This window comes from Elephantulus edwardii, unplaced genomic scaffold (assembly GCF_000299155.1).
Source record: "Elephantulus edwardii isolate Elephantulus edwardi_28Jun2011 unplaced genomic scaffold, EleEdw1.0 scaffold00215, whole genome shotgun sequence".
In the NCBI taxonomy this organism is placed as follows: domain Eukaryota; kingdom Metazoa; phylum Chordata; class Mammalia; order Macroscelidea; family Macroscelididae; genus Elephantulus; species Elephantulus edwardii.
The window spans coordinates 2,947,958-2,962,535 of NW_006399965.1; the positions used below are offsets into that span (position 1 = coordinate 2,947,958).

Here is a 14,578-nt window from a genome sequence, read left to right on the forward strand (position 1 = left end):
GATATTCCCCTAAATCTGAACATTCAGATTAAGACAGACTAGGAAGAAGGATTGGCCACCCACTTCTGAAATAGCAGGCCTCTGAAAACCCTATGCACAATAGAACACATGCAGATTAACAAAAAGAGCAAATTTTTCATTCTATATATAATATATTAGGAATGTGCCTTATAAACTACATTTTATTATTTAGTTTGACGATCTCTATCTTAAGTGGAGTGGGGTTTTTAATGAATTCTAGCTTAATGATAGAGTTAAATGTCCTTCTGTTCTTATTCTATACTTTTTGCTTTTTATGACTTATTTCTTGTCATGTTTTTAATTGATGATTTCCCACATCTCACTTCTTCCTCCTTTACCGAGTAAGCACTAAACTATTTGTACATATTTAGTAATGTCTTTAAAATTTAACAATATGCACTTAGCAAAAGTAAAAAGATCTTTCTGCAAGCAGTACAATCATCTTTGAATACCTTTGTTGTGAAGCAACTCCCTTTTTGCTTTATGTGCTATTTTAGCCTTGTTATTGTTGTTGATTGTCCTCAAATCGAGCACAATTCATAGCAACTCTATGAACAAAAGGCCTGAAGCCTTTCTATAACTATCAACATGCTGTTTAGGAAGTGGATGCCACTCCTGCTTCCATGTAACTACATACTTTTAAACAGATAAAAAGATATTAGAGGTCCTTATTTTTATTGTTTTATACACTGTGTGTTTGTTTCACCTTTACCCATTTCTCACATACATTTGCTGTATCTTAGATCTTCCTCCTGGATCTTCTCGCTTCTCCTTAAATCAATTTTTTAAAATTGATTTAAATTCTTTAAAATGCATTTAGATTCTTTAAAACTGATAATTACTTAAAATTTAAAATAAGATCAATTCTTTAAAATTGATAAAAGTATTCCTTAAGTGTAGCTGCAAAATTAGGATGCTCAGGACACAGAAACTTCAATAGTATTTTCTGAGGAAACCAGGTCGAAGTATAACACATACTTCAAAAGATGCCCAAATGATTCTAATATACAGTTAAGCTTTTATATCTAAGTAAAAAAAAATTGTTGGTAGTGAATTCTAGTGATCTAAAACTTTGTCTTGGTTCTTAAAATAAAAGCTTAGCTAGAAACCTACTAACAGCTTACGTTCTCCTCCTGGCGTTGCAGTCTTGTTTTCACCACCACTGTGAGGCTACCTGACCCTCTTCTTAGGTAACCGACCCTCTTCCCGCCGCCCGTCATCCCTGCCAGTCTGAAATGTCACTAAGGCACCTCCACTGGTGTCAAACTCTTTCCCTTTATCCTGCTTAGGACATGCTATTTCCCAAATGGGAGACAGACATTTAGCCAAGGTGAGCAAATTCAAATATTCTGTCCGCTATTTTCTTCTGGATCCTCTACTTAAACCACTCCTGTCCGTATTTTCTCTCTTTAATACTTTGCTCCAATTTCTAGCTGATTCCTTTATGTCTGCGTTTGTGTTCTCTTGTTAGCTGCATTTAATTCCCAGTTGTCTTTATTTCTAAGACTGTTATTTTCTTTTTAAATCTGCCTATTCATTTATTCCCTTACATTTTACTCTTACTATCAATAGGTTCTTTTATTTCTACTCTTTCTTTTTCTATTTGCTAATTCCAGTATCTGAAATCTTTTCAGGGATAGTTGTGCTAATGTTTCCACTGACTCATCCATGGTAAAATAATTCTGTAATTGTTTTCTCATTTTTTTTTTAATATTAGGTTCGCGTTTCTTAAGACTCAGCTACAAAAATTCTTGGAGTCCAGTTGAAGATTCCCTAGAGAAAATTTATCTTTCTTATTTTTGGAGGCATGGCCAACCTATGTCCTTTATTTTTCTTTTTCGATTGATTTGTAAAGGTTTACAAATTATACTGGGTTTCCACTATATCATTCAAATGAAATCGGTTAATGTAATTAATTATGTTAATCAACACCTAATTGTCTACTGCTTCACGTAATTTAACTTTACTTCCTCTTTCTCCTTTCCCATCCCTGGTAACTATCAAATCCTGGTCCTTTAAATAGAAGCCCTAACTTGGTGGTTGTTTTGGTTTCCCCCCCCCCGCATCTTATCAATTATTATAAATCTAGGCCCCAAATCACAGAAGGATTGGGAGCCTTTGCACTGGACGTCAATCTGGAGCCAGGGTATTGCTCAGTATGAGGAGCTCTGATCCAATTCCCAGTCGTTCCAGGACCCCAGGTGTCATGTTCACACACCTGGGCGTCAATCACACTCTGTAAACCCGAGATCTAGAGCACGTAGTATTAAGTTACCTGTCTTCAGACCCGCACAAAGCCCGAGCTTCGAATTTATTTCTGGTTCAAAGGAGTTCCCTTAGTTTCTTGCAACAGATATGCCAAGTGTTTTAATAGTCTTTACTCGACATTAGGAAAATTAGAATAAGCAGTCTGTCATGTGTACACCTAGACAACTGTACTTAGGTATTTCTGAACAGGCATTTCAAAAGTGAAATTATTTTGCTGTACATAGATAGGGTGGCTATGAGTCACAAGGGACTCAACGGCACATAACAACAACAACAAATAACGAAATCCTAAGAAATTAACTGTAAGCATTAGAACAAATTAAGACATTCATTCAATATTCTGGACACTCTGGCTTATCTTTGTAAAGTAAAGCTCTCATAAAGTAAAAAGTTTACCTTTTTAACACTTGCAGAAAAATCGGCTACAATTTTCAAAATATTGTTGGTTTCAGGAAAGTCCTTACAAATATAAGGTTCTTCAGCACATATTACTCTGATTGCCAGGCCAGGACCTAAAAATAACAATGGAATTAAATAGAATATTCCCAAAATATAAAAATCTTTCCAAACATTAAACGCCATCTATCAAAGTTCCTTAAAGTGTTTTATTTTCAATACAGTTTTTAGTTTCCCATTCAAGTCATTATTTCTTAAAAATGTTTCCATTTTATCAACATCAATGGTTTTTATCTTCTGGATTGTTTTCTGGGTTTTTTTTTTTTTTTACAGTATATGTATTGTCACAAATTTCTCAATTCAATATTTGGAATATACAGTGTGTTTAGATCTATTTTGATGTCTTTGTTAAAGCAATTCTCCAACATACATAAAAGTAAAGAGGACAATATATAATCTAACTAGCCGGCTTGATCTGCCTTTCTTATTTTAGGACAAGCTATATACTATTCAGCCCATTGGCCTCAAGTTGGTTTCAACTCACAGTCACCCTCATCCTTCTCTACCAAACAAAGCCAGTGGATTCAAACCACTAGCCTTTTTGCGAGCTGCCAGTACAATACACTCTGCCACCAGGGCTCCAGTCATTAGAACAGGAAAGACACACTCACGTAAAAATAATCCCTTTCAATGCCTGTGTTATAGATTAAGCTACACTTTTATTCTTAATGTCTCCGTTTCCTCATCTTTTAGAATACAAAATTTCAAGATAATTGGCCCAATTTTTCTTCTTAAGGAGTAAAATAATCATTTCCCAAGGACATAGTACATGCTAGAACACCTGATATAGTATCAGGCAAACCTAACCAACGATGTAGAGTCACGTGACATCCTAATACAGACCATCCTGGTCGCAATTAATAGGTTAAGGAATGATCTTAAATGACTAGGATTAAAATACTGGTAAACATGTGCTAATGATAACTGCAACATGGCCCGTATGTCTGGAACCATTTATGGAGGCAGCACGTGGTAAAGACATTAGCTCTGAAGGTGCATTACTGGAGATGGTACTGCAGAACCACATCTGCCAAGCTACATAACTTTCTTAAACTATAGAGCTGCGTAACAGTTGTTTCCATTGTTGTTGTTGTTATGTGCCGTCGAGTCGCTTGCAACTCATAGTGACCCTATGTACAACAGCCCTAAACTCCGCTATGTCCTGTGCCAATCGCACTGTCTCTGACACTCCCATTCCAATGATCCCAGTCAACGAATCAATCCACTTCATAGAGGGCCTTCCTCTCCTGCGTGTTGTTTCCATTACGAGGATAAAATGACAACATATGGCAAAGGTTTAATCAACTGCCTAACACACAGCAAGTACTGAAGACACATTAGATATTACATTATCTTTAAAAACCAACCATTCTCTTAACCCTTCAGCTTGCCATTATTAGGTTGTTCGTGCTGTTAAGTGCGGTTGAGTGGACTCAGAGATCTGCACCCTGTCGTACCCTCTCTGACACACCTGAACCCAGTGTCACAGTCACTCTTTGAACCCTTGTTGTTGAGGGTCTTCCCCTCTTCCTTCACGGACCCTCCACCTTTCCAGCCACGATGTCCTTTCCCAGGGACTGGCCTCTCCTAACATGTTCAAAGTATGGAAGACGAGTTTCTCTATCCTTGCCTCCAAGGAGCATCCTGGCTGCACTTTATTCCAAGACGTATTTATTTGTCCTTTACAGAATAGCAGAAATGGAAGTATAAAAACTGCTAACAAAAATATAAGTTTTTGTTGTTTGAAGTTAGAACCATAGCTTCCAACGTGACAATTCCCATTCTGCTCTCTGCCGAGCATTCACACTTAGAATGCTCTTCTTCGCAGACGGAACGACACTGGAATCTTCATTTCCAGAAGATTCCCAGGCAATTCTGGGATTTATAAGAATGTATATTCTGATTCAATATGTCTCTTGGGTAGAAATGCAAATTTTGAGTCAAGGCCAAGGCAGAATGAAAGGCTGTATAAGCATCACTTAGGTCTCTAAGTTCTGATTTTAACCAAGTATCAACTCATTTTTCTATGTGATAGTAGATGATCATTTAAGATGAGTATTTTCATTTTACTCATTAATCTGTTACATGCAACATTATGGTAGGAAGTGATTCAGTCAGTCATATTCAAAAGTTGAGAGAACTTCTCTATCTTCAAGGAACAAAGCAAGAAGTAATAGAAAGAGTAGATAAACTAGCTCTATCGTTAAGAACTGTATGACAATGTTATTCATGGATCTCCACGTCTTGGTTTTTCACCTGATGTCATGCTTTATACTAGACTCCTGGGGATGGTGTTACATTTAAATAAAAATTCTTTGCAAAATGAATACTTAATAACAAATAGGGTAAGTACTAAAAATTTTTATTTGCACCAATCCTTTCCTTTCTCTCAGGTAACATACTTCCTGAAATGACAAATTATTTCAAAATCGTCTATAAATTCATTTCTCTTCAATATGAAAGTCACATGACAAATCAAACTGAATTCCATTCCACTCTTTACCTGGAAATGGATGCCTGGAAACTATCTCTTCTGGAAGTCCGAGTTCTCTGCCTAAAATTCTCACTTCATCTTTATGAAAATCTTTCAGAGGTTCTATTACTTTTCCCTACAAGGAGAAAAAGGCTAATCAATAAAAACCACAACCAATGGGACAAAGAAAACTGCAGAATAAATAAATCATTGGCTTTTCCTATGTCTTCTTCCTTGGAATAAAAACAAGAGCTATAGCTCTGACTCTTTCAACTAAACCATTTTTCAAAATAAAGACCAATACATGGATAAAAAATGTAAACACAGTTACTTTAAGAATATCGTTAGGGGGAGCTCTGGTGGCCTAGTGGCAAGGAGCTACAATTACAATCCCAGAGGCCCATGGTTCGAATCCACCAGATGCTCTGCCGGGGAAGGAGGGATAATCTCCTCCTGTACCAGTCAGATCTGATGTGACGGTACACTCACACAAAAATAATAAAATTAAAAAAATAAAAAAAAGAATATCGTTAAATGCGCACAATTCACCAAATTAGATCATATTTAGTAAGGAATGTAAGAATGCTAATTCAATTATATAGCAGAAAACATCATTTCAAGTATTTTCACCTATGCATTTATGAGGAATTAGATTATTTTCATGGACACGGTTCTCTTTAGAGCGTAATTTAAATATAAATAGATCAAGGTAAACTTACTCACTGTAATGAAATGAACTGCATCCCCCAAATATATGTGCTGTAATTCATAAGCTCTATATCAGTAGTTCTAATTCCATTTGGAAAGGTATTGTTACATTGATCAGGAAGAAAAGGTACAGCCATTTATATTTGAGAATGTAAAAAGAGATTTTAAAAAAGCTAGAGCATCAACACAAGAGGAAGATGCCAAGCCATATGGCCATTACCCAGGAGCAGAAACACAAAACAACCACAAGACTTTCCTCCAGAGTCAACAGGGAAAGAAAACCTTGAGACTCACTCCTGGCCTCTGAGTCAGAACAGACTCATAGCTGGACCTTCAAGGGCTTGGGCTTCCAAGGCTGCTGTCACACAGGAGAAAACGGCTCATTTTTCTTCCTGGAAGCTGCTGCTGAATTCGGCATCTGAGAAGTTCCGGTTTTGCAAAGGCAGTGCAACCCCCCCATAGACTAGACCACCAGCGTCCCCTTAACAAAACACGACACTGGAGACTTCCTGCATCCTAAGTTATGAAAAAGTAACCTGCTTATTAAAGCGTCCCATCTGTGGACCAGTTTTGGTCACAGCAGCCATTAAATCACTAAGACCTTCTCTAATTTAGTTGCCAATAGAATATAAAGAAACTAGATCATGTTAAGTGTCTCAAGAAAATGCTTCAAATGACCCCATTAAGAAAGTTAAAAGAAAACACACAGAAAGAAAGAAAATATTTGAAGATCACATATCTAGTAAGGGACAAACAATCATCTGTTGCTGGTTCCATATAACCATATATATATGGAACTATTACAACTAAGGAACACTAAAAAGTCAGTCAATTTAAAAACAAACACATCGACATTCTCCAAGGAGATTACACAAACTGCCAAAAAGCACATGAAAAACGTTCAACATCATTAGTAAGTAGAGACATTAAAATGAAAACCACAGTGAGATAGTACTTCACATGCACTAAAATGACTAAACTGGAAACAGGTAATACCAAGAGTTGGTTATAGTGTGGAAAGACTGGACCCCTCATCCATTGCTTATAGAAATGTAAAATGGTACAGCTATTTTGCGAACAGTTTGTCAACTCATCAAATGTTACAAGGAACTACCATATGACCCAGCAACTTCTAGGTATACTCTCAAAAAATACATGTCCATAAAGCCTTGGAAGACTTCCACATATCATCATTATCAACAGCCAAACAGGAAACAGCTCAAAAGTCCCCCAGCTGATGAGTGGATAAGCAAGGTGACAAATCCTTACTACAGAAGATCATTCAACAAAGAAAAATGACCTTCAAACCCATGCTAAGTGAAACAAGCCCAATAGAAAAGCCCACAGCTTGTAGGATTCCATTTATGCTACTAGTCCAGAACAAAGGTGAGTGATTTTAATCTGCAGTCCTCAAGCTGTTTTTATTGCTTTTGGTCAAACATTCTTCTAAGTGGCATAGCACTGCTGTGTTCATTTGCAGTACAGAGGTAACTCAGAGTTGCTGTGACACTGATGTATTGAATGCGATAATCGTTACCCATGATGGACAGTATTTGGTGGAGTTTCCCAATTAAAACAAACTTAGAAGCAGGAGTGGCATCCACTTCCAAAACAGCTTGCCTCCAGAAACTCTACGAGTGTGGAGACAGGATGAAATTTATTTTCGTTCCTAGGATCGCAATGCATCGTCTATGACTCAACGGCACTTAACAACAATGACGACGACATGCAGACAAATAGATTGGTGACGTGGTAGATTGAGTTGATGAGCCACAAGCCACAAAAGTCAGCAGTCTGAATCCGTCAGCAACTCTCAAGAAACAGATGAAGCCGTCTCCTGCCAGGACTTGGAAACCTGAGAGATAGTTGCTTCTGGATTGGGATCAAATGGACAGCAATGGCTTTGGCTTTAGGACTTGGGGCCTCATGGGAGAAGTGTAGAAGAAGAGTGACCACTAACAGTTACAGTCACTTTCTTAGAGTGATAATGATAATGCAGCCATATACTAAAAACTTCTCTAGTCGTACACTTTAACTGGGTCAAAAGAGTACTGGATGAATAAAGCTACTTCAAAAGGAGGGAAGCTGGGATGGACAGAAGAACGGCGACTCCACATACCCACATTAAAGGAAAGTTGTCAGAAGTTTTACCTCTTCTCTCAACTTTCTGATGAGCTCTGTGTCATTGTGATGGGTTTTGATGAGTTCAGCTTTGCCACTGGCAATAAGAGATGCACTTTCAATTAGATCAGGCCGTAAGGTACCCTGGGCAAGAAACACCTCCTCCGGTTTCAGGTTCATTTCTCCAATTACTTCATTGGCAATCTGTAACCAAAAAGAGTAAAATCAGCCTCTCACTAGATCTCAAAAAAAAGATACCAACATTTTATACTTTCAATTAAATTACTAAGTGTTTTCTGTAATCTGACCAGATGATATCCACCAAGCCTCAATATTTTTAAGTATATATGCTTTCAGAGGATTAAAAAAGGTATGCAAACATTCCTTATAGGAGTTTGAAAGTCAGCTACTGAAATATCCAGTAGTTAAAATCCAAACTCTTGAACAGTTAACACAGTAGCCAACAATGTAAGTAGCCATGTTTGTTTAAATGTAAATTTTCTATTGATCGATATACCAATAAACAATAAAATTCTCATTCCCCAAGAAGAAAAAGAAGAAAAAATCTGGTTATTTGACATATGCCAAGGAGAATCAAACACTGAAATTCTCATTAAAAACGAACACAATGAAGATTACTGAAGGTATTTGAAAGATACCTTCACAAAAGTATCCCCAATGATTTTTCTTTTTTCTTCAGGACTCGTAGTCATATTTAATGTTTTGCTAATCCTTTTTCGTGGAGTTCTGTCTTCATCTGATATTGGTAGAGTTGTTGTTCCATTGTAGAATGAATGAGCAGCATTTATTACTAGGATGGGGGAAAGACCATGTGTTAATTAATAAATCATAAAGAACAGGTAATACTATAGAAAGAAAACGGAAGTGATTCTTTTGATCTCTAATTTTGCCTATATATTTCAGAACTATCAGTCAACCATAATTAACAGATTTCAGATATGGGCATGCTTTCTGAGACTTGAGCAGCATTTAAAGACCCAGTGCCACGATATCATCTGACATAATCTGAGGGCTGTTAAAGGCTCCATTAGAGAAACTCAAAGTCACAAGAAGAGCCAACCCCAAGGGGCTCAAAAGCAATGGTTCGTAGGTAAAGTTCGATGCCATCAAGTCAGTTCTGACCTCTAACAACCCTATATACACCATATAAACTATAAACACTGCCAGGTCCTGCAGCATCCTCACATACTGAAGCCAATGTGTTAATCCACCTCATTCAAAGTCACCTTTTTCTCAGCGACCCTCACTAACTAGTCTCTTCAAGTGCTGATATTTATAAATATATTAAATAATGGTCTTGAGCTGTCCTTTTATATATAATCTGATTAAAATGTATTTTTTGTAGTAAGGCTTAACAATTGGTGGGCTTTAAGGGAGCTCTGGTGGCCTCGTGTCAGAAGCTGTGCTGCAATCCCGAAGGCATGCAGTTCGAATCCGTCAGATGCTTCACTGGAGAAGGAAGGGCAATCTCCTCCTGTGCCAGTCGAATCCAATTTGACAGTACACAGTAACAACAACAACAACAAAATTGGTGGGCTTCAATAGAAACTGTGGATATAGCCAACTCTTTTATTGGGGGATTACTAATAAATCTGCAGTTCTCTCTTTCAAGCTGGTCAGTTGCCCTAAAAGGATCCTAATGTATTACATTTCTGAGCCAAATTACAACTGTACAGCTCAAATCGGCCTGCTCTTCAATAGCTTCCCCCAACAAACGGCCCTCACTTCCTCTGCACCACCATGTTGGCTACCAGAACTGATTCAGCGTTTCACAGAAGGTGAAATTTTGACAATGGGGAGACCTCCTTCAAAGTAAAAGAATCAGTTATTTTAAAAGCCATGTTATAGAACAGCTGACTATAACTATATAATACAGAAACTATAAGTCACAAAAATACCACATATAAACCTAAACTCAAAGCAATGCCCAAATCAGTTTTTCTTGCACAGATCTTAGAAATGACTACAGTACTCCAACACCATTAAGCAAATTACTCAAAACCCAAAACTAAATTGCACTGTCATCAAATAGATCCACAGAGATTCTGTAGGAGAGAGTCAAGTTAACCCAGTGGGTTTCTGAGCTGTAAATGGTAACAGACGTAAAACAGTCCACCTTGTTCCTTACTGAGCAGCTGGTGAATTTAAACTGTCAGTTTGGGGCCAGCAGCCCAGTATTTAGCCAATCACATTGCACCAGAGCTCCTCCTTGAAGTGTACTGTTAGTCTTTGAAAAGGAAACCATATACTTCAACATCCTTTTCTGTATTAGCTTTTTAGTAGCAAAATAATCTGTTTATCTACTATATCAGCAATATGAAGTCCCGTGTACTCTCTAAAATAAGTATTATTAGGTAGGGTAGGAAAAGACTATTTTAAAACATAATTAGAGAAGAATGGTAGCTGTAAATGACAGCTTATCCATCTAAGTATGAACGCCAACCCGGGTAAGTCCAACTGACAGCAGCCCCCGTGAGCTGCAATGAGCTCCACGGGGTTTGCACCAGCAGATTTTTCAAAATGAGATCACCCAGCCTTCCTTCCAAGATCCTTTGGAGAAACTCAAATGCCCAGCCTTCCGGCTAGTAACCACACACGTTAACTATCGACACTCCAAAGAATAGCAGCAGCACTAATGCAAAGTCACAAAAAGAAAGTCCCATGTTCAACGCCTCCTGAGCTGAAAGTTATGATAATATAGTTTTTTAAATCATTTCTATCTTCATTGTGAAATCTCTAATTGGATAAGGCAGTATAACTGAGCAAACATGTCCTCTTATATATATATGTTTCTACTTCCTGGATTTAACAGTACCTTTGACCTGAATTCCCAGCTTTTTGAGGGCTTCTTCTACAGACTGACTCTCACGTTTTCTCATGAAGCCATTATCAATGTGCACAGCGATAACTTGATCTTGGTTCAAAGCACGATTCAGCAAAGCTGTGCAAACTGTTGAGTCTACGCCACCACTGAGCAAAACCTACGGGACGGAAAAGGAAATACAAGCAAATTTAACAGAAGAAACAACACAAAGGATTGTTTCCTAAACACCTTGTTTGTCAAAGTATTATGCAGTAACTGAAAAGTCCTCTCCAACAATTCAACTCACAAATGCACATCCACCTAGTTTACCCTGTGCTGAGGAACCCAGCTCTGAGTTCTGAGAATGACATAAAGTTGTAAATCTCTAGATGATTAACTGCTTACCAAAACTTTTGATGTTCCAACTTTCTCTTTGATCTCTCGAATGCATTCAAGTTCTCGGTTTTGAACAGTGAAGGTCCCAGTACACCCAGCTATATCATAGAGGAAATTCTTCAGGATTACTTTCCCATTTTCTGTAAGGCCAACTTCAGGATGGAACTGTGCTCCATATAATTTTTTTGTTTCATTTGCTATGCCTTTTAAGAGAAAATAATGAGAAATAAAAATATTTCATGTTGAAAGTAACTCAACCCCCAATATTTACTTCCAGCTTGCTTCCCCTATAAATGTTAACAGTGATATGATTTAGTAGTTACAGAGGGAGTAGGCAAAGATACAATAATACAAACTGCATTGCGATAATATTTATAAAGTTGTTCTTAATGTATCTATTCCTTCATTGGACCTCATTTCACTGCCCAGGACATCTCAAGTGCCGTATCTATTTAACAATGCTAATCCAATTCTGCTTCTCAGGTTCCACATGACCTTCATAAGCAATGCACAACGTTTAACACTAACAATTTTCTGTTTCTCAGATTAACATACCAAATCTGTATATTCTAATAAAGAGCAGGAAACATTCAGAATATTCTCAATGTCTCATTTTTCTTTTCTACCACATCATAACAGGAGTAATTGCTTATGTCAGAGGTCTGCAGCAATGGACTCAGGTACGTCAGAGAAGATGAGGATGGCAGAGCCCAGAGCAGAGCTCAGATCTGTCGTACAAAAGGTTTGCTATGAGTCACACTTGACTCAACAGCACTTAACAACAAGTAAGCAGCCGAGATCAAGTTAGATATTTTTCATGTGCACTTAATAACCTTAGTAACTCCAATTTATGGTTACAAGATATGAAGAAATGTGCCTAAACTAATGGCAAATAAACAGCTGCATGCAGTCTGGTAGGCTCTCAAATTCACTGGCTGTCCTGTGGGTATCCCACTCTGTTAGGACATTTCCAGAACACAACTCTCGCGCACTTACTTCACTAGCTGCTCCTTCTGAATCTCCTTGGTAGGTCTGTCCTCATCTTACCAACCTAACACATGGACAGTGCCCACTACTCAGCCTGCAAACCTCTTCTCTAAACACTGACCAGCCTCATGCCCATACCTTTACATTGTACCGTAAGCTATCTTTTTAAAATTTATCTTTATTATCTTTTGCCCATGTGTATTTATTTTTTCTTAGTGATAACATATATTTTCCACTAAATGATTTGTCACTGATTTTTACCCATCTTTGTTAGATATAAAAAAAAAAAAGCAACAGGCATTTTGCAATTCCCATCATGTACAGTTTACAACATAAAGATCCACAGATAAAGCTACAGAGAGAAGGAAGTCATCTAAACTTAAGGATAGATACAAAATTCTTTTTCAGGGGAAAAACTTATATGACTCTCATTTATAGAATATTTTGTTTTAATATAGTTATTCATATATGTTGTGTTTTATGCATGTACATCATGGAGTGGAATATTTTTGTGTTCACATTTTCTTTCATTGACATTCTACTTCATACAATCATTCCCATACGTTGTATTTTATAAAATGTATTACCTTCGGACTATGTCCACCAATACCCAGCCTTTTCAGGTTCCCACCAGATTTTTCTCATTTCCTTTACCCATCAAATTGTGTGACCTTGTGATTTTCCCCTACTGATCTTCACCACTCTGCTCCCACACACCACTCTGTTCCCACACCTCCCCGCCCCCGACCTGCCATAAGTTGTTGTTTTGTGACTTTTATGTCACCTGTGAGTCACAGCTCTGAATCCTGCCCTATCCTGAGCCAGTCTCACTGACTCCAACACACCTAATCCATTGTCCTAGTTACCGTACCAATCCATCTCATTGAGCATCTTCCTCTCCTGTGCTGTCCCTCCAGCCTTCTGAGCATGAAGTCCTCCTGGTCCCTTGTGATGATCCTGGCCACATGCCCAAAGTATGTCAGACGAAGTCTCAGAATCCTTGCCTCCAAGGAGTAGCCTGATTTCAACCTTTACAAGACAGACCTATTTGTTCTCTTGGTAGTCCACATTATGTTCAATACTCTTCTCCAGCACCACATTTCAAATACACCGATTCTTCTTCTGTCATCTTTAATCACTGTCCAGCTCTCTGATGCACAACAAGTAAATGTGAAAATCATGGCCTTAGTCTCTAGACTGACATCACTGCTTTTCAGTACTCCGGATAGGTCCAGAGATTTTCCCAGTGCAATTCATCTTTTGATTTCCTGACTGTTGGTGCCAAGAGTGATTCTGGAGCCAAGAAAACTAAAACTTTTAACAATCTCAATCTCTTCACTGTCTGTTACGATTCTGCCAACCGACCCAGTGGTGAGAATCTTTGTCTTCTTGATGTTAAGCTTCAACTTATATGGACAATTACAGTACTCGACATTCTGCAGCAAATGCTTCAAGTCCTCCTCAGTTTCAACGAGCAAGATTGTGTCATCTGCATAACATAGGTTGTTGACAAGTCTTCCTCCAAGAGAGATGCCACATTCCTCATCAAGACAAGCTTTCGAATGATCTGTTCTGCATAGATTGAAAAGGTATGGAGAGAAAATCTACTTCCTAGAGAAAAGCATTTGGCAGTATTATCTCACACAAGGGTCTCATAATAAAAGTTTACAGAACCCTAAAGGGCCTCTCCAAGAAAAAAGACTAACTACTCAATTACAAAAGGCAAAAGACACAGAAAGACCTTTCACAGCGGAGGACATTCAGACATTCAGAGAGTCAACACACATAGGAAGAAATGCTCCAAATGACTGGCATAAGAGATGCAAATCAAAACCACACTAAGATACCACGTCACTCTAGCAGCAGTGGTAAAGTTTAACAGGACAGCAGTGGCAAAGTTGTAGTGGATGTGAAGAGACTGGAACTCTCATACACTGTTGGTGGGATTGCAAAATGGTACAACCACTCTGGAAGGCAGTGTGGTGCTTCCTCAAAAAGATGAATGTACAAATTCCATATGACCCAGATATTCCATTGCCTGGAATACACCCCGAGAAAATGAGACACAAACAGAAATTTGTACACCAGTGTTCACAGCAGTGTTATTCACCATAGCAAGATCATAGAAACTGTATAAATGTCCAACCCCAATCAACTTGATTGAGAAATTTTGACATATTCATATGACAGAATACTACACAGCCTGCAGGAGAAATTACTTAGAAAATTATTACACAGAGGGTGATGCAGCGCGAGGGCGAGGCCGCCAGCCGGGGGAACCCCGCCGCCAGACCGGGGAACCCACGCCGCCAACCGCTGGGGGG

At 38.2% G+C, this 14,578-nt stretch overlaps 1 protein-coding gene across 1 annotated transcript in view; it reads right to left on the reverse strand.

Moving 5' to 3' along the window:
• GMPS (guanine monphosphate synthase) overlaps positions 1–14,578 on the reverse strand; it is a 66,203-nt gene that overhangs the window by 19,048 nt on the left and 32,577 nt on the right. Inside the window, 6 exon segments of the mRNA XM_006903675.1 lie at positions 2,686–2,801; positions 5,249–5,354; positions 8,078–8,251; positions 8,707–8,858; positions 10,884–11,049; positions 11,277–11,470. Coding sequence (XP_006903737.1) covers positions 2,686–2,801; positions 5,249–5,354; positions 8,078–8,251; positions 8,707–8,858; positions 10,884–11,049; positions 11,277–11,470 — 908 coding nt within the window.